Source organism: Lethenteron reissneri, chromosome 2, assembly GCF_015708825.2.
Source record: "Lethenteron reissneri isolate LAM-NWPU_2019-01 chromosome 2, ASM1570882v1, whole genome shotgun sequence".
NCBI classification, from domain to species: Eukaryota; Metazoa; Chordata; class Hyperoartia; order Petromyzontiformes; family Petromyzontidae; genus Lethenteron; species Lethenteron reissneri.
In genome coordinates this window covers 7,287,095-7,309,117 of record NC_083780.1, presented here as the reverse complement: position 1 = coordinate 7,309,117, position 22,023 = coordinate 7,287,095, and the positions used below count along the sequence as shown (strand labels likewise).

At 43.0% G+C, this 22,023-nt stretch overlaps 1 protein-coding gene across 2 annotated transcripts in view; it reads right to left on the bottom strand.

Annotated features, from left to right (window-relative positions):
- ARID2 (AT-rich interaction domain 2) overlaps positions 1–22,023 on the bottom strand; it is a 118,244-nt gene that overhangs the window by 32,269 nt on the left and 63,952 nt on the right. For both annotated transcript variants that reach the window (XM_061550837.1, XM_061550847.1), the window contains exon 5: positions 1,376–1,506. In XM_061550837.1, coding sequence (XP_061406821.1) covers positions 1,376–1,506 — 131 coding nt within the window. The remainder of the gene's footprint in view (positions 1–1,375; positions 1,507–22,023) is intronic.

Here is a 22,023-nt window from a genome sequence, read left to right as displayed (position 1 = left end):
GACACATCCCTAGATGGGATAATGGCTCGTGTGAAAGACTAATGGCAGACTGGCAGCCAAAAGAAGGAACGTGCAACAAAATAATTTCCACCGTTGCCACAGTTGAATCATTACGAAGTGGTGGCGGACATCACCATGGTGCTTGTGCCAGGCTGTATGCACTTTAAGGCCACGTGAAGTGTGCAAAGCCCAATGGCAGGAGAACACGGGGACAGACCCAGGTACCATGGGTTGACTAACTGAGATGACTGGCCAATGCACCACCTGTGCCCCTACTGTGCCAACCATTTACAACTAAAGCACGTAAAAAATATCAAACTTCTTTAACACGTACCCCTTTTCACATACAGCCCATTCATGTCAGAACAATATAGACCACAGCAAACTGGTACCAACATGAAGTTAACATTCTCCGCAAAACTAACCCCTGCTAATCTAGATTTGAAGTTTTCGTGACTGCAGGAATCCATACTCTTTGGTTCTTTCGGTAAAGTCACGTAGGTAGAAAATAAATTAAATCACGACGTTTCGGGCGCAACACAAGTGCCTGTCATCAGGTGGAAACAACCACAGCAATAAACAATTGCTGAAGTGGGCAAAAATTATTTTATACCTACGTGACTTTACCGAAAGAATCAAAGAGTATAAGTCCTAGTCTTGGTTCTTTGGAATTATTATTTTATTATTTCCCTTCTACGTGACTTTACCGAAAGAACCAAGAAAATGAATCCCTGCAGTCACGAAAGCTTTAAATCAAAGTATAACCCCTGTAAACCGTTCCCCTTTACCTCTCCTCTCTTATTCTAATCCCCTCCGATGCAGCCACCAAGGTAGTCCGTTAAAACCCCCGGTTAACCATCACTCAAATGACGCACCACTCCGTTTCTGCTGCTGTCCGACTTGTCTGCAATTTCTGTCCCTCGACTTTCCATAATTTTGAGATATTTTCCACGTTCAAGTACAGCGCTCAACAACTTCGTCGAGGTCTCTCCGATGGAGTCTTTCCACAAATTGTTTCAACTCACATCTTTTACCATCCTGTCTACTTTTTTGCCCAGATTATCTTGAAGTGCGTGCCCCTCTTACCGACAAAACTCGCACAGCGTTTTCAACGTGATCGCATTTGGACACTATTATTAGTCCAAACACATTATTTTGCATTGCCTGTTAAAGATTTGCAAAAATAAATTGGCAATTATTTTTTTTGCAAGTGACAACATAACAAAGTAACGGTAAAAAAAAACTGCAAGAAATCCATCAAAACTATAAATAAAACCTGAAGAGAAATTTAGCAAAACAAACGCGGCCCGTAGTCTCGTTCCAACACGGTGTATTTTTTTTTAAAAGCATTCACAACTCTGTGGACGGCTCTCACCGGGAACATTGTGCTGCTGGTAATTGTATGTGTAGGAGATGCCGCCCACGGGAGTTTGCGGCCGCGAGCTTCCCTGGAATTCATCGTCTTCCTCCCCAAAGTGGTGGACCTTTTCGTACGTCTCCAAGTACCTGAAATAAAAAAGAAAACGGAAGTCTGCATTGTGCAATTATGATTTGAAGTGCAACAATTTTTTTTACCTGGTTGGCTTCGATTCCTCTTTACTTGTTTTATGGGATGGGTGGGGGAAGAAGGAAAAAACAACAAACTGCAAGAAAATACTTTGAGAGTGCAAAGGATTATTGATGAGCAGGGGATTCGTTCATTCATTCATTCACGGTTGTTTTCACCTCCACCATAGAAAAATAAACAGTCCGGATATACATCCCCAAAGCACAATACATAATGCTGGTAGGAACCTCTGGTTACACCAGCCCACAGAGGATTATTGTGTCCGTCCATCGTGCAGGGAGGGTGGGGAGGGGCTGGGTGGGGAGGGGAGGGTGGGGAGGGGCTGGGTGGGGAGGGTAGGGAGCGGCTGGGTGGGGAGGGGCTGGTCACCCCGTGGTGCCCTTATAAAACTCAACGTTTAACCTACTCACGCCGGCTTGTGCCCGCCCTCACAGTCGATCATATTTGCGAAATACACCACGCCGCCGTTGACCCTGGCCATTGACCGAGCAACCCAACGTTCCTACCAGCTCCCTCCGCAGGAGGAATGTGTTTGTTTATTTGAACCAAGTGTCAGGGTCAAGTGCTCTGCACGAGCACCGAGGCCATGATGGTGCACACCGTGGATTAAGACCAACATCACGAGCATCAAATGTTATCACTCTAGTTCTGATGTCCATCTAGTGCCAAGGTCTTATTTCACCGCATCAAGTCTTTATTTTATGCTCCGTTTACCTAAGGGAGGGAGGCAAGAGGCAAGGTTCAGATTCCAATTTGTATTTTTTGTGCAATGATAGGAATCCGACCCAGGTCGGGTAGATCCCAGCTTCGTGCCAGAACGATTACTCCGCACACATTCGTAGGACACAAAGGCAGCAGAAGAGCATGGTAACAGGAAGGATCTAGTATTATAAATAACTTATATTCTACGAGCCAATTAGCACGGTTGGCTACGTACGGTGTGAACAGAAGTTCAGACAGTACACGTACGTACTGCCCATAGACTCACACTACCCAGACTCAACACTGCACACCTCCGATTAGCACTAAGCTACATACCAAAGTGCGAAAAAAGTTCAATACGCAGACATACGCTGAAATGGTTCACCAAATACACGGGTCTATCCCACCAGCCTTCTCTCTCAATGACCTGTTGCCTCAAGAGGTTTCTTACACAATAACGCCGGCAGCTACATTAATACACCGCCCACTTTTTTTTTTGCTCACATTTGCCGCTGCGATTTCTGTCCATGCCATGCATAGGTAGATGGGACGTTTGTTCGGCTAGGGTGAAGAAGGGTGTGGTGACACCGTACGGTACACTCCGAATACATCACATTATTTTCCTGCCCCAAAAATACCTATCCATTTGGTGTTTGAATATCCTAACGACTCCTGTTTTATTGCCAGAAAGGGTAAAACCTGTGCTTATTTCTCATACTTTGATACTGGAAAAAAATTAACCCGTAAAAACAAAGTTTTTTACTATAAATCCTTTATATGCGTGGCGGCTAGAGTCCTCTCGTCCTCTGGCTTGAGATGGCTGCCACCTATGGGTCAGATGATTGCCTGCCACCATTAAGCAATTGGTAATTAAATATTTTTTAAAAAATCCTAAAAAGTGTAAAAATGTGGGAAAAAAACATCACGAAAATTCATTGTCACGCACAACGAGTCTGTGTGCAAAATGTCAGCTCGATTGGATCACGGGAAGTGGGTTAAAAAACGACTGAAACATTTGCACGGTCGTAAGCGTGCAAGCAAGCAAGCGAACTTAATAAAAAGGATTTTAAAAAGGCCCCATGATAGCTGCTCACCCCGAGCTATCAATGCTCTGATACGTGCATTGTGTTTGTATTGTTCGCCTTTTGACGTTCTCTGGTCTGACAGTGGTGAGACTAGGCCCTAAAAAAGGCTGTCTCTGGTGTAGGCCAATCACTTTCAAAGACAATGCCCATATATTATCAGAGCGTGTTTGTTTGCATGTTCACCACAAGCACGTGTGATTAATGCAGACTTGATTCCTTGCAAAAGGTTTCCATTTGGCATTCGAACATCCTAACACCTCCTGTTTTATTTCCTGCAAGGGGTAAAACCTATTCTTAGTTTTCATAACACCTATCCATGCACTGATGAGGGCCACCCTGCTTGACTTATGATAGTCGACAAGGCCAGGCTGTAGGGTCGCAAGCACGCAAGCGTAGCTCAAATCTTAATGTAAAACAACCGGACAGTGCGTGGAATTTTAAACGGAAATTGGCAGTGATTGGACTTAAAAATTAATAACAAAAAAAACTACTTTCACCATATTCTCCAGATGAGGCACACTTTTCCCCTCTACTTTAAAGAAACATGTGGTAGGCATCTTACTTTTCCAAGTGACATATAACAGAGAATACGGAATTATTAAGGACACAGCTGTAAGCTGATCTTCTATAGAACAACTGCCCGCACAGGCACATTTCGCCTGGAACATGACCCCGTGACATCAGTGGGAAACAAAGAAAGGCGTATTTCTGTGAGGCGTGCACATGGCAACAGCTGTTTTAACACTGCCCTTCTGTCACGCTCAAAGCCAGAACGACTGCACTGTTGGTACATCGCTAGTTTCATGAATACAAAGCTGTGGAAATGGAATGGCTACAGTTTGACGGTTGTACTGAAAAGTGGTGTGTAATCTTTGCCGTTCGTACCCATTTGGGAGAAGTGAGCTGCACCTAATGAACATTCGCAGAGTACATCATAACCAGAGGGCGAGAGAAAGAGGTGGGTGAGTGGCCAAGAGTGGTCGAGGTGAGAAGGTCAAGAGCAGAGGTGAAAAGGTGAGAGAGTAAACTAAACTACGATGTAAAGCTTTCGTGACTGCAGGGATTCATCTTCTTGGTTCTTTCGGTAAAGTCACGTAGAAGGGAAGTAATAAAATAATAAAAATAAAACATAATAAAATAATTCTCACGATGTTTTGGCCACAACGCAAGCACCTGAGGACGGCTGCTTGCGTTGTGGCCGAAACGTCGTGAGAATTATTTTATGTTTTATTTTTATTATTTTATTACTTCCCTTCTATGTGACTTTACCGAAAGAACCAAGAAGATGAATCCCTGCAGTCACGAAAGCTTTAAATCGAAAGATATGTCAGCATTTGTCGCAAGCCCACTAGTGTATTCAAATCATTCGCGGTTTTGTTTAAAGAACAATCTAAATATTTGTTTTGGATATACCGCGTGAAGCCGTGACGGCTGCCACATTCTCCCGTGAGCAAAGGTAATTGTGGGATCGAAACAGAAACTAAAGAATCGAGGCAGCCATCCAGGCCAGCTTGGAACATTTTACCTGCTACTCTCGGTAACAGATCGCCTTAGTTTTGGTTGATTAACTGAATGGGAACAATCCTAAACGCGTTAAGCTCGGCTTCGGCAGCTAATGAGAACACATGGCTCTTAAGAGCACTGCGCCACGATGCCTTCTTGGGATTTCGTTTATTTTAAAATAATAATCATTACAACATCAATGTGCGTGTGCTCATGTTCTTGCACGCTCAGCATAGGATGTGTTGCGAGTGTGAAATGAAGCACACAATGCCATGACAGGTTCGGAACGGCCAGGTTAATTTGATTTTTCCCCTTCATTCCCATTTTTGTTCTGCACTTGTGTGGAAATATAAAAGAGATAAGACTTTTTTTTTATCCAATTAGCCTCAACAATGTAATTCAATTGCTAGACGCAGCTCAGTGTGTTTTTTTTTCTTCTTTATACATCTCATTTTTGGCGGAAAGCTTTGCCGGTAAGTGTTTTGTATACAAACACGTGACAAGACGGAGTGTGGCATGGCTCCAGAAAACGGCCATGGTAAAAGTTTCAGCCATCCAACTTCTGCATCGTGCCCCTGTCGCCAAAATGAACTCCACCCACAACAGCGGCTCCCGAAAGCTCCTCGAAAGGGGGGTATTTTATCCCACTCTTCTGCACTGGCCAGACATCTCAGAAGAGGTGAAAGGTGACCCCACATTTTACCCCCAACAGATATCAAATCGTCCAACCTATAAACCACAATGACAATGGGCCCCAAAGGAGCGACGGAGAAAACAATGTCAGCAGATGCAGCTGTGAGCTTTGGCAATCTGTTAAACATCTTCTTGGTTCTTTCGGTAAAGTCACGTAGAAAGAACCAACAAGATGAATCCCTGCAGTCACGAAAGCTTTAAATCGAAATCTGTTAAACGTATGCACCGGTGTGCAAATGTACCACGGAAGAAACAAGAACTGCACAGTTACTTTCATTTTCCACTATGAGCTCACCACTGTTCATCTGGATAAGAAAGCAGAGGCAGGGGAGGTGCGCTGAAAGCATAATTATGCAGGTAGACAGACCCTGGAAGCGTCACACACGCGTTCTCCGTTTGGCAATATAAACATTCAGAGTGAGTTCTGTTACAAGGCACCTATTAATGAGAAACGTGACACACAAGGTAATTGTGTGCATGTAAACAATTGTCGCCTCGGCAGCAAGTTCACTAACCAGAAGGTTATCCGGTTGTCCACTATTATCACATCTCACCACCATGGCACCCCCATGGTGGTGAGAAGTTAACTACCTCGCCTGGTTAAAGTAATAGGTTGTTACCCTTTTACCTGGCAACGAAACTGACACCTTTATACAAGGGATCATGTTTGCATTAACCACAACACTTGCGGTCAAAATGCAAACAAAAAGACAACTCTGATAATGTGTGCACTGTCCTTGAAATTGATTGGTCCACACCCGAGACAGCTTTTCTTATAGCCCAGTCTCACATGGTGTTGGACCAGATGACGCCAAAAGGCACACAACTCAAAGACAACGCACCATCAGAGTATTGAGAGCTCGGGGTAAGCATTTACATTATGAGACCTCCTTTGCGGGTACCAAGATGTAGTAATAGGTTTCTACCCTTTTACCTGGCAACGAAACTAACACCTTTATACAAAGAATCATGTTTGCATTAACCGCAACACTTGCGGTCAAAATGCAAACAAAAAGACAACTCTGATAATGTATGCACTGTCCTTGAAATTGATTGGTCCACACCCGAGACAGCTTTTCTTAGAGCCCAGTCTCACTTGGTGTTGGACCAGATGACGCCAAAAGGCACACAACTCAAAGACAACGCACCATCAGAGTATTGAGAGCTCGGGGTAAGCATGTACATTATGAGACCTCCTTTGCCAGTAGCAAGATATAATAATAGGTTTTTACCCTTTTACCTGGCAACGAAACTGACACCTTTATACAAGGGATCATGTTTGCATTAACCACAACACTTGCGGTCAAAATGCCTCGCCTGGTATACAGGAGTTCGTGGGTTTGATCCCAACCCTGACGCTTGTACATATGCAGTTTGCATGTTGTCCCCGTGGTACGCGTAGATTTTTCTCCGGGCCTTCTGGTATTTCCTTGCACATTAAGAATCAACGTCACGCGTTTAAGAGTATTTGTCGGTGAAACATTTCCACGTGATAAGCCACATCGTTGAGCTATCAAGTGTGACTAGGTCGCTTCTGAAAAAGAGCGTTATAGCTCAGTAATGCTTACTCAGTAAAATTTGAGATATTTAGTTCGTTTTCAATCTTCAACGAGTAACACTGGAATAATGCAAAGTGAAAATTTAAGAAAACGATCACGACTGTCATAGAGCTTCTTGAGTTAGATGCCGTAAATATAAATGTGTCGTTAAACCCGCCACCACCTGACACAGCCAATTATTAAGATTTGCCACGTAAACAAAAAGTGGCAATTCGTTACTAGTTCAGCAGAATGCTGTGTTATAGAGTAAACCTCCAACACACCGATGTGCTGAACTAGTATCGAATTATGGGGACCTCATTTGCCAGTAAAAATATGATAATTGGTTCTTTACCCTTCTATCTGGCAACAATAGTATCGAATTGGCACGTTTTGTTGACATGACACACCGTACCAATTGTCTGCGTCGGATGGTGATGGTGGGTTTAACGACACATTTATATTTACACGATCTAACCCAAAAACCTCTATTATGGAAACTATTGGTCGCGAAAGCTTACGACGTGTTAAACTCACACCACTGTAATTAGAGCATACCTCTGTCATACAGAAATTCACATTAATTCTTACACAAACAGGCAGCTGGAAAATGTAAGTACCTATACTTCACACAGAAAAAAACTTCTCCCGAGTAATAATGCGGTGCGCCAGCGGAGTGCGTCATACATTACAAGGTGAACATTAAACACCCTCATGGTCGTGACAAATTGCGAATGGGATATTGTGTGCCGCGTTCGGGCCAAATCCAGAACGTATTTGCAAAATGTGCCGGCACATGACAGTAGGAACGAATATGCCACCGAATTGCAGGCTAGTTCATGACACAATGATATTGCATGTGCTATGTATCTTGGTGATATCTGTCTGCTTATATGTCTGTCTATAGTTTTCTGGTTAGATTTTTGTTGCTATTTCATTTATACCGATGATGATTGCTTGTGCCGCAATCGAAACGTCGTATGCTATTATTTAATTTATTATTTTATCTTTATACGTGACTTTACCGAAAGAACCAAAGAATAATTCCTGCAGTCACGAAAGCTCCAAAATTAAGATTGCATGTGCATTTAATTAAGACTCGAATGTTTCCAAAAAACTCAATTACATTGTATGTTAAGGAAAAAATATACGAACTGCTTATAACAGAACGGGGTGGTCAAAACCTCGAAAGAGGACATGTAATGAGGGCACCAACGTACTATTAAATACATTCCATGCATCCACTTCACTTAATCAACGTGAATGTACGTTCAACAAACTTAACAAACTTTAAAACAATGTTCGCATAGATGTACATTAAATAGCCTATTCTAAAACTGGCTTCAATACTACTTGTAAATGCAAATTGACATTTACACAACGTAACTACCTCGACAAACTCTGCTCAGCACAATGACGCCTGTAACACATTTCAAATAATAGACACCAGGGGGCATTCTACAACACCACATTGATGTTTTTGGTTTGACCCTAATAGCTTCACAAGGCACGTAAAGAATGATCAACTTAGATTTTAAAATAGTCTTGTGTTCACAGTGAATGCGTTGAATCTTGCACAAATGAATGTATCGTTTACAATTTCATAAAACTCATTTAGGCTCATAAAATAAACGGGATTGAACAACACAGAAGATGGACAACAAGACAATACAAACGAGACTGCACAAACAAGACGAAAAATTAATCAATTATTGAATTAAATCCTCATCTCCAAATTGTAACAATCAAATTGTCAGTCGTGGTTAAGTGTGACATAACTAGTTTCCCTGGAACACTTTCATTAGTTCGTTTTAATGGGACAATTAATTTAAATCTCCGTACATCTAATACAGTCTTCTTGGTTCTTTCGGTAAAGTCACGCAGAAGGGAAATAATAAAATAATAAAAATAAAACATAATAAAATAATTCTCATGACGTTTCAGCCACAACGCAAGCTGTCTCCCCGACAGACCTGGTCTTCACCTGAGGACAGCTGCTTGCGTTGTGGCCGAAACGTCGTGAGAATTATTTTATTATGTTTTATTTTTATTATTTTATTATTTCCCTTCTACGTGACTTTACCGAAAGAACCAAGAAGATGAATCCCTGCAGTCACGAAAGCTTTAAATCGAAATCAACAATTGGGATTTTATTGAATAATCGAAATGCTCCTGCGTTCGTTGTCAACTCGGCTTAATTTAGATCGACAAGGTACTGGGTCGAAGGTTGGTGTCACAATTTGTAGAAGAGCTGCCGTTGTTTTTGTTGTAGGAGCCCACCCAGATGGTAGAACCTCGTGAATGTTTCAGCGTGCCGAAGTTGCATTTGCCATCAAGTCAGCAACAACAAAACAGGCCGCAACGATTCTTTTTTGGAACCCAATGAATACGAATCCACGCTGCAAAGTGCTTTAGCAACCTCGTCGGTGGGCGCTCATCATTACAAGATTGCGATGGCTTCATTCGATAGCCATTTGCATGATGCGCGGAACACGTAAAATAAACATTCTGCCGTTGACATTTACCTAACTCGAATTGTTTCTTAAGCATTACGTTAACACTAATGTATTTAATCATTACATTCCTGCTCACGACAATCAAATCAAACGTTTGTACTGTACTTGGATCCGCCATGAAATTACTCGCGCAATTTACATTTTTTTCACGCGGCTGTGTTGCTTTTTAAATCCTTTATATTAAGTTCGCTTGCGTGCTTGCTTGCTTACGACCGTGCAAATCTTTCGGTCGTTTTTTAACCCACTTCCCGTGATCCAATCGAGCTGACATTTTGCACACAGACTCGTTGTGCGAGACAATTAATGTTCGTGAAAAATGTTTTCCAAAATTGTACACTGTTTAGGGGGAACAAATTAAATATTTAATTACCAATTGCTTAATACTGCCGACAATCATCTGACCCATAGGTGGCAGCCATCTCAAGCCAGAGGACGAGAGGACTCTAGCCGCCACGCATATAAAGGATTTAGAGTGAAAAACTTTGTTTTTACGGGTTATACTTATTCTTCATTGTAAACCCAGGCAACACTCTTACCATCTGAGCCTGCGGTAGGGAATAAATTAATCCATAAATATTGTACCTGTGCATCCACAACAAGTACTCACTGGTCATCAAAGTCTATCCTGCCATGCTGCAAGTGTATATATATATATATGCGTGTACGTTGAACTTCTTTCGCACCGTACCTAGCCAACCGTGCTAATCGAAGATGCGGGGGGGGGGGGGACAACAGACTAAACACAAAAAGCAGATATGAAGTAATTCGTTTTCAATCTAGATTTTAAAAAGCATAGCTGCAGTGCCTTTAATATTGGAAGGAAGAGCGTTCCAGGTGGCCGCATAAGCGCTGCTGAAAGCGTGCGATGCAATGACAGTCTTTGTTCCATGGCAAGCCAAGCGTAGCTACCACTTGCTGAATGCCAGGTGCATTCTTATTCCAATGATTACTGTTGTTACATTGTTTTTATAGCTTTATTTTGGTGATTCGAAAACATATGGTTAATCTAAATTGTCTTGTGGTTTTTATTGTTGACTTGCACCACATTGGGATTTTTGCACACAGCGTTTTAATACTTTTTTATATTTGCCGGTTTATTTCAGGATATAGTAGTCAGAGGTGTGGACTCGAGTCATGTGACTTGGACTCGAGTCAGACTCGAGTCATGAATTTGATGACTTCAGACTCGACTTGGACTTGCATAACAATGACTTTGTCCCACCTCTGAGGTGTGGACTCGAGTCATGTGACTTGGACTCGAGTCAGACTCGAGTCATGAATTTGATGACTTCAGACTCGACTTGGACTTGCATAACAATGACTTTGTCCCACCTCTGAGGTGTGGACTCGAGTCATGTGACTTGGACTCGAGTCAGACTCGAGTCATGAATTTGATGACTTCAGACTCGACTTGGACTTGCATAACAATGACTTTGTCCCACCTCTGAGGTGTGGACTCGAGTCATGTGACTTGGACTCGAGTCAGACTCGAGTCATGAATTTGATGACTTCAGACTCGACTTGGACTTGCATAACAATGACTTTGTCCCACCTCTGAGGTGTGGACTCGAGTCATGTGACTTGGACTCGAGTCAGACTCGAGTCATGAATTTGATGACTTCAGACTCGACTTGGACTTGCATAACAATGACTTTGTCCCACCTCTGAGGTGTGGACTCGAGTCATGTGACTTGGACTCGAGTCAGACTCGAGTCATGAATTTGATGACTTCAGACTCGACTTGGACTTGCATAACAATGACTTTGTCCCACCTCTGAGGTGTGGACTCGAGTCATGTGACTTGGACTCGAGTCAGACTCGAGTCATGAATTTGATGACTTCAGACTCGACTTGGACTTGCATAACAATGACTTTGTCCCACCTCTGAGATGTGGACTCGAGTCATGTGACTTGGACTCGAGTCAGACTCGAGTCATGAATTTGATGACTTCAGACTCGACTTGGACTTGCATAACAATGACTTTGTCCCACCTCTGAGGTGTGGACTCGAGTCATGTGAGTTGGACTCGATTCAGACTCGAGTCATGAATTTGATGACTTCAGACTCGACTTGGACTTGCATAACAATGACTTTGTCCCACCTCTGAGGTGTGGACTCGAGTCATGTGACTTGGACTCGAGTCAGACTCGAGTCATGAATTTGATGACTTCAGACTCGACTTGGACTTGCATAACAATGACTTTGTCCCACCTCAGATAGTAGTAGGTGTTTACCCTTTTAAACTGGTACAAAACTGACACCTTTATTCAAGGCATCATGTTTGCAATAACCACAACACAAGTAGTCAGAAAAGCAAACAAAAAGAAGCAACTCTGATAATGATGATAATAATAATAATATGCACTGTCCTTGAAGTTGATTGGTCCACACCCGAGACGGCTTTCTTTAGAGCCTAGTCCCCATTGGTGTTGGACCAGATGACACCAGAAGGCGTACAACTCAAACACAGTGCAATATCAGAGTATTGAGAGCTCGGGGTAAGCATTTACACTATGAGATCTCTTTTACCAGTGGCAAAATATAGTAGTAGGTTTTTATTTGAGGATGTTTCTATTAAGCGTCGTCGCTTTAAGATGTTCTGTGTTCATATTTTGTTTGTTGCGGTTGCACCCGACTTAAGAGCCGCGTGGCTCACAGGGCTATACCTAATACACGAAACTTGAAACTATTGCACAACCAATATTATAGACAGTTGTATGAATCGAGGGTAACCATCTGGAGTTAACATACAGAGAGGACTCCCCCACATTGGTAGTGATGTGATATGCCAAGGTCTGTAAAAGCCCCTGTTAAATGACTTGCAGGAGCAGGCAAGAGTATACTAGGTGGCTAAGTATGCAGTTGCCTACATTGGGGGATCTCAGCCAACACTACTGCACCTTAATTCTAGATTAGAAGTTTTCGTGACTGCAAGGATCCATAATACTCTTTGGTTCTTTCGGTAAAGTCACGTAGGTGAAAACAAAAATAATAATAAAATGAAAATAACTAAATTAAATCGCGACGTTTCGGGCGCAACACAAGCATCCGTCACCAGGTGGGGACAACCAACAGCGAAAACTGTTGCTGAGGTATGCAAAAAAGATAGCGAAATAATCCCTTTTCAGAGCTTTCGTGACTGCAGGGATGCATATTTTTGGGTTTTTCGGTCAAGTCACGTAGAAGGGAAACAATGAAATAATAAAAATATTAAACAATGAAATTCTCACGACGTTTCGACTGCAACACAAGCAATCATCATCAGGTGTGAAAAAACACAGCAAGAAAATTTGATGATGATTGCTTGTGTTGCAGTCGAAACGTCGTGAGAATTTTATTGTTTTATTTTTATTATTTTATTGTTTCCCTACTACGCGACTTTACCGAAAGAACCAAGAATATAATTTTAGCTTATAATAATATAATAATTGTTTTTTTACCCTTTTATCTGGCAACAAAACTGACACCTTTTTTTACAAGGAGTCATGTTTGCATTGACCACAATACCTGCAGTCGGAATGAAAACAAAAAACACAACTCTGATAATGTATGCACTGTCCTTGAAATTGATTGGTCCACACCCCAGACAGCTTTTCTTAGAGCCTAGTCTCACATGGTGTTGGACCAGATGAAGCCAAAAGGCGCACAACTCAAAGACAATGCACCATCAGAGTATTAGAGCTCGGGGTAAGCATTTACACCATTGGAACCTCCTGTGCCAGATAAAATATAATTATCATATTTTGCTACTGGCAAAGGAGGTTCCAATGGTGTAAAAATTTAGCTTAGTTTGGTTTGCAAAGGGAGGGGTGGGGGGGGGTCACAGAACTGGTTCGGATACCACTCACAGCTTGGACTGCTGGAGTATGGCCATCTTTATGATCTGCCATACACGATATCAAACGCTTCATAATCTTTTAGCCCATTTTGCTAAAATATCTCCACATCGTGATTGCCGCGGCTCACTTCAATTGTAAAAGTATTTTATTTCCTGACAAAATATCCACGAGATAACAGCAGTTAAAAGTTAACAATAATATTAAAGTTTTAGAACATGGATATCACCCATGAAACGAATCCTCGTTTCTACCATCATTTCGGTGATTTATCACTGAATAATTTACGTAGCTGACCGCACGTACATTATAAGCCTTACAGGTTGTAACGTTGTAAAGATTAGAAAGCTTACAGCAGGCTAATGTTGAGTGAACGCCAGGTGAATGTCTTAGGGAACCTACATTTATATTTCAAGTGCAAAGTGCAAAAACAATCCAATAAAAACGTCAAATATAATTCCAAGGTTATGAGAAATGTAAATTCTTACCAAAATCTAATCATGAAATTATATCAGGGCAACTCTACCCGCGACCGATGTTTATCCATGGCCGGAAATCAAACTCACGTGGCCAGGTTTGTAGCACAGTGCGCAAACCATTACGCTATCGCTCCACCCCACTATTAAAGAGCATTAATTTTACAAAAATCATTATTTACATAAAAATAAAGAATGGCTGACTGACTCGTGGGGATATCACTCGTAATAATAATAACACTTTCATATTTTATACAGCGTCCTTCATGCACACAGCATCGCACAACGCTGCACATTAATTATATATAAGGACCACGCCGTGTCAAAGCTTCAACGCAGCTCTGCCGGCACACTGGATGCGAGATCTGTATGACCAGTCAATTTGAAGTATGCACAGTGGGCCCATTTGCGTTCGCGGCTGCTGCTTCATTGGAAAAGGAATTTGTTTTTCGGCAACAGCTGGTAATCAGGGTAGGAGGAGGGGGCGGGTGGCCTGGAATTTTTCGCGCGAAGATTTATGCTCGGAGGAACACAACAAGAAAACACGCAGTATTGTATGAATACCTAGGACAGTTATTACTGACACGAAGTGGCGAGCACAAGAAAGTTGGCATAATTTAAAAAAACATTTGAATAATGAATAGCAATATAGCAAGTGCGTAAAGAAGAACATTTTAAATCAGTGTCTATCACCAGCTCCCTTCAACCTGCACTCATCAGCATGACGAAGTACGGTCAACCAACCCCCTGGACCGAAATGAAGTAAACGTAACCTACTATTTGCAAATGTGCAAAGAGACAAGGGGTAGTGGTGCATGCTTGCAATTACACAAAAAAAACACAGATCAACGAACAAATGTAAGTTAGAGACATTACAATGATTCATATTCTTGGTTCTTTCGGTAAAGTCACGTAGAAGGGAAATAATAAAATAAGAATATGAATCGCTGCAGTCACGAAAGCTTTAAATCGAAATTACATTGATTGTTATCCCTTTCCCATTCGGGAACATCTGTGAGTTGCCGGGTGGATGTCCCGGCACCGCTGAAGCTGGGATGACGCAAGCGAAGCAGCGCCGTTGTTTTAAACGACATCGGACTCACCGTAGCGAACCGTAATGACATGACAGCACTCTACGAGAGCTGCCACCAAACACCAAACTGTGCCACGCGCCCTTTCACTTCCCAGGAAATGGTGAAGAACAAGTAAACCCGTAAAAACAAAGTTTTTCACTATAAATCCTTTATATGCGTGGCGGCTAGAGTCCTCTCGTCCTCTGGCTTGAGATGGCTGCCACCTATGGGTCAGATGATTGTCTGGCAGCATTAAAAATTGGTAATTAAATATTTATTTATTTTTCCCTAAGCTGTGTTAAATTTTGGAAAAAAAATTCAAAAAATGCATTGTCACGCACAACGAGTCTGTGTGCAAAATGTCATCTCGATTGGATCACAGGAAGTGGGTTAAAAAACGACCGAAAGATTTGCACGGTCCTAAGCAAGCAAGCGAACTTAATATAAAGGATTTAAAAATAAGTGAGCTTGGGCAGGACACTTAACGACGCGGGATAATGGCCGCTGGTCAGGACTAACGACGGAGCGGCAGCCAACAGGAGGAAACTTGATTTGAAGCTTTCGTGACTGCAGGAATCCATACTCTTTGGTTCTTTCGGTAAAGTCACGTGGGTAGAAAATCAAATAAAACAAATCACGACGGTTTCGATCGCAACACAAGCGATCTTCATCAGGTGGAATAACCACAGCAAGAAAATGCTGAAGTAAGCGAGAGAGCCGCCGTGGCAAGAGGTTGTATCGGTAAGAAGGGGGGGGGGAAGGCAAGGGCCGAGTCTCTCCAGTGTTGGACCAGAGAACACCAAACTGCGAACAACACAAATGCAATGGGACTTTTTTTCCAGTATCAAAGTATGAAAAATAATATTAGGTTTTACCACTTGATTTCTTGCAGTAGGTTTCTATTTGGCATTTGAACGTCTTAACACCTGTTTTATTGCCAGAAAGGGTAAAAGCTATTCTTATTTTTCATGCTTCAGTGCTTGTTCAATTTATACTCTTTGGTTTTTTCGGTAAAGTCACGTAGGCACCGAAAAAACCAAAGAGAATGAATCCTTGCAGTTACGAAAGCTTCAAATCCAGAAGCTTGTTCAATTTGTTTATCAAATGATTGAGGTTTCAACAAAATCGCGACGTTTTGGACGCAGTCTGCCTCAGCAGCAGACCATGCTTTCCCACTTGATGATGGACGCTTGTGTTAGTGCCCGAAACGTCGTGATTTATTTTATTTTATACCTACGTGACTTTACCGAAAGAACCAACGGGTAAGGAGGAAACCAACCAGAGAGGATGGCCACCACAGAGTAATGAGATCATCTCATGTGCAACTTCTTATTATTTCGCACGGCTGCTAACGTAGATGGTGAGCAAACAACTACAATTTCACATTCAGGTGGTCAAGCCAGATAACCTCGTCAGCAGCAGCGGAGTGCGTCGCTGTGTCATGTCTCCTTCGCATTTGTGGATCGGGCATTGCGTCGTTATACGTTGTACAGTCTTGTTCTCGATGAGCACAGTCGCGCATTACTGGAGAGTTTTTAATTTTCCATTCATGCATAAGGTATCCGCATCTACTGCCATGGTCTGTGCAGCGAATGCAGTTTAGGGTGGACCATGAGCTTCGTGGAAGATCAAACCCAAGGGATCTTCTGCTGTGTTGGGTCTTTCACGGAGTGGGGACTGTTGCATCATGGCTGGTGGTGATAATGATGATAATCTTCTTGGTTCTTTCGGTAAAGTCACGTAGAAGGGAAGTAATAAAATAATAAAATAAAACACAATAAAATAATTCTCACGACATTTCGGCCACAACACAAGCAGCCGTCCTCAGGTGAAAACCAGGTCTGTCGAGGCGACAGAGTCTGAATGAAACAGCACACGAGCTTGGAGCGAATATATAAGCTGGGCGCCTTGACAAAGGAATTTGCATATCAATAGGAATTTAGCATATTTATGGGCTTATATATATGCTCCAAGCTCGTGTGCTGTTTCATTCAGACTCTGTCGCCTCGACAGACCTGGTCTTCACCTGAGGACGGCTGCTTGCGTTGTGGCCGAAACGTCTCGAGAATTATTTTATTGTGTTTTATTTTTACTATTTTATTACTTCCCTTCTACGTGACTTTACCGAAAGAACCAAGAAGATGAATCCCTGCAATCACGAAAGTTTTCAATCGAAAAAATTATAATAACGATGATGCAAATAATGCACGCAAACAATTGCTACGCGAATGCATACGAGTGCAAAGCCAAGCACGGCACACATTGTACTGGACCAAAGTGCTTCAACCCCTTGTCAAACCTGGCACGTGTTCTGGTAACAGGAAACAGGCTCCACTAACACGCCGGTTAAGATGCCCAGGGTGCTGCACACAAATGGGCCGTGTCCGCAGAGCTGCTGCCCACAAGGAGATAGCGGGGATGCGCTCGTGTTGCACAATAACCTTGGAATAACAATGCCGCGGACTGCACGTCAGGCGCCGATGACACCGCGCGCGGAAGGATAGCAACTGACATTGTAAAATATGGACCGCGTAGCTGTAGCACGGAATACAAAGCAGCGCCGCTCCAATGCAAGTTTGTTTGCCGTTCACGGCCGGATATCCCCCGTAGTCGGGCAGGCTTGCCAAAAAAAAAACCTAAGAGTATGAAGGCTTGCCATCGAAACGATTCGTTGGGTTAGTTTATGCACATTCGGTGATTCGATTAATGCAACTCCCAAGTGTCTTACAGGTGCGCTGGTTTTCTCCCCTACTAACCGCTTCTTACAAAAAGGAATTGCCCAAACGTGCCACACATTATTTTTCGAACATCTCTCGTGATCCGGCAATGTAACAATCCACCTAACGCCAGTAAACGAGCAAATTGTATCGCTCCATCCCCTTGGTGGGTTGCACTCTTGGACATGTTCCGTTACTGGGCGGCCATTCCATCATTATTTCTGACGAGTGGTCACCATCACTTCTAGCTACGGGTCCTGTCCCAAGCACACTTATAATATTATGAACAGTTTGACTGATGTCATTTACCCGTGCATGTTATCTCATCCATGTGCTCCTCTTCTTCAATGTAAATTCCAAGCGTACATCTCGAAATGCTACTCTCTCTTGTGCGCATTTCACTTCTTGTTCAATTGTCTTTGTTGTTAAAGACCATTAAACGATATGATTACAGCAAGTAGTACATCTCGATATATATATAAACGGCAAAGTTGTGATTATGGGTGTCTGTTCAAAATGTTTAGCGTACTTCCCGACATACAACAAACTGGAAATTTGCCATGTGGGTACTTTTCAAACTGTACACCATGCAAAAAATATTAAAATACACTTTTTGGGGGGGGGGGGGAGCTCAATAATGCATATATTTTTTGCACGGCCAGTGAGCTGTGACGTCGAATCTGTCACGTGACCCGCGCATGTGAAAGCGCATTGTAGTGTAGCGGTTAGCGCGCTGCGCTACGAACCCGGCGACCCGAGTTCGATTCCCGCTCACGGCCACCACCGGTAACGATTATTTCAACCGCTCCTGGGCCTTCCCTAGGTCGACTCTGCCTCAAACGAGTAACTGGTGTGGTGTGTGAACATCGCCACTGGGGAGACAAAGGCGGCCGGGCGTGGTGGATCCAAGTCCCGGGCGAAGCTGGGTAGTACAGCTAGTAAATACAAAGATAATCGTCTATACTTGCGGAATAGGTACGATACCTTTCGCTATCAAGCCCAGTTTTCTAAAAACACACCAACCTGATCTCTTTAACTCATCAATTGTATTCCTATCTTGCTTTGAAAAGCCCTTCTATGTGTAGTGACATAAGAAGGGAGGGGCTGCTGTAGGCACTGGGTTCCCAGGGGGTCCAGACGCTTTTAAGCCTTTGGGTGCCAAGCGTTGGGTTCCCAGGCGCTTAAGCCTTTTTGGCGCCGCCAACGGGGGGGGGGGGGGGGGGGGCTGTGTGTGCTCTGTGGGATGTCTGGTGGCGCACACGGCCCCACCCCTCGTCGGACCAGGCATAAAAGGAGAGCTCCCTGGACGATCGGGGCCCAGTTGTAACTCAAGACCCAAGACCCACGACCAGCCATCTGAAGACCCTGGGATGCTGTGAGAGCCAGCGCTGGGACTCTGGAACTCCTGACTCTACGACCTTGTGAGGGCGAGCGTAGCCAGAGTAGAGTATCTAGAGTATCTAGGCTGTGTAGCTAGGCTGTGTACCTAGGCTGTAACAGAGTATCAGGACTGTTGGAGTGTTGTATTGTAATAAAGAAGTTACATCTACAAGTGTCTCCGGAACCCGTTACATATGTACAGACACTCCTGTCTCTATTTTTCGTCTCGGAATCCCGTATTGTTAACTTGCTCGTTCCGCTTGTATTAATTTTACTAGTTTACAGATGTTACGAGGGCAGTGTTTATATTTTTTTTACTGTAACCATTACTAATTGTTTTATTCTTGGATTAGCGAAGTAAAAGTGCTTCGAGATGGTAATTATCGTAAGGCACTGTATACAATAAAGTTGAAAGGATTTTAATATCCTACTGTGTCTTCCAGTTGTGTCCCTCCAACTTATTTTAGAAAATGTGCTCAAATTTATCCTGGGTCCAACTTTGCAGCACTCTGTATCAACTTCCTCCAAAAGTGTCTGCAGTTCATTCCCACTGAACTCTAGGACTCTTGCGATCAGCAAATCTGAGATGGGTACATTTATGCCAATGTCTTTTATACACCCACCCAATCGCAAAACGTAACAATAATAATTGCACAGACATTACCCAACAGCTTACGCCTTCAAAAGGTGTCACAGGGTCGTCAAAAGGGAAAATTCGCACACGCTAAACTTAATTCTAACATTCTATGGGTCTTTCGGTAAAGCCACCTGAAGACAATTGCTTGTGTTGCGATCGAAACGTCGTGATATTTTTTATTATTTTTCTATCTACGTGGCTTTACCGAAAGACCCATAGAATATGTATTCCTGCAGTCACAAAAGCTTTAAGTGAAGATCTGATTCTAACAATCAACGAATATCAAAATTCAATCGGACGCTGCACGAAACGTTCCTCACATGCGTGCGCAATAGCGTTTGATGTGCACGCTGCTGTGTGTGGGGAGCGTCGTAGCCACGGCAAGAGAAGAACATATCAAAAGAGCTGGCACAAACTAGAGAGCCATTAACGGCGCTGTAGAACAAGGCTCCAAAAAGCTTGCACTTCGCATCGGGATGTGGACAAGCAAACTGCGCAGCGTGGATGGCTGTGTTGTTTGTCAAGGCCTGATGTGAATTTGAGCACCCAGGTTCAAGATTATAACGAGGCAAGGCACACAAAGTCTCTTCTACAAAGAACAGCCGACCCAGTGCCATGATAAAATGCACGTTCTTTTTTAAGGTCATCCGTAGGCTCCTATATGTTTGATGAATTTATATAGATAAATATAAAAGATCAATGCTTTTATTCTACAAACACAGGGCATTAGCAGAGTGATACCTCTGGAAGTTGGACTAATTGGGGTTGAAAGCCTGTCCAGTTATGGGGGGTGTCCTGCATACTGAAGTTAATTAATTGACACTTAATGCAATTTACACACGACCAACATCGAACACACTGAATGAACATGTATTCAGTCAACAACTAAATATTTACAATTTAACATTCACCATTTAATAACACACTGTGTGGATTTGCAAGGTATAGGTTCTTCACGTAAAGAATGGGGCTTATTTCTTACGTGTTTAAACGCTTGTTTTTGTGCGAAATAAATGCCAAATATAAAAATCGAGAATGGAAAAGCTAAGAATGTGCATGACCGTGGCATCCAACACGATTTCACCAACTTTCTACACGACAGATAAGTACTTGCCGCATATATCTGTATATACATGTGCAATCCACCAACTCTTGCCTGCAAAGCAGTGGATGTACAAGCATGTAAAAAGCATGAGCTGCAGCAGCATACAGACTGCTGCTGTTTTACAAATAGAAGCAATACAACTTGTCAAGCATATGACAGGTCAGCCTGGTGAACAGTCCTCCCAACCGAGACATTACCTCTTAGAAGAGCTCCTCAAATACAAGAAAGCAAGCAAGCATTATGAATACCCACAACACCGTGTGTACAACAGCTGAGTTGAGCAACAATCATAACATTTTTAAGATGACAGTTTCGGGGCATTCGTCATTCGCTGGAGCTCACACCACGGAAGTATTCCACCCGGTCGGCGCTTGAGACCGGGGGATTTTACAAGTGCGGCTTGGTTCAATTTAATAACGATACGAGGGCGCAAAATTTAAGCGAGGCAACCTCTGAAAGCAGAATTGTCTTGCTGCGTTAACAAAACACAACGCAGAATCGCGTTGTGAATACCGGAAGTAAAATGTCTGAGCAAAAGAAGGCGAAACACAAATGAATATTGTAAGAGAAAACAGAAAAAAACCTCTGGTACTATACATACGTTAAGGAAAAGAAAAATGTTTTAACTCGGAGATGAAGTGCAAGGCTTTTATCGACTATTGGAGCAGAGTTTTGTGTGAAAATTGAGGCAAATGAGACGAGAGGTATGTCTGAGTGTTTCAGATGAAGGGAAAGCTTTCGCGTCGATCTGCAGGTGAACGGGAGGGAGACCAGCGGGCGGGGGGGGGGCTTCGTGTCAAGGCTCGACGCGGGAGCATTTTGCAACGTGTGACGCTTTGAGATAAACCAAAGCCCAAATGCACGAGTAACCATGGAGATAACCGGGCAAGTTTAACATTCATCAACCGCTGAACCACTCAGCTACCTTTTACACTCAATTTCCTTTTTCGGTCGAACGCAGTGCGGATAAGGGCCACGCACACTGCGTGAGCGCAGATGCAAGCAAAGGAGGCAAAGCATGGGTCGGCAATGTGTGCACACAACGCGATTACCACTTACGCGGCCACTAATAACGGCAGGAGATGAAAGGCGATTGAAAAAGGATCGTAAATTGGAAGAAACGTCCCCTCGCAGCAACTGGGTGAAGCACAAAAGGGCAAAAAGGAACAAATTGCATGCAAATGTTCTGCGATT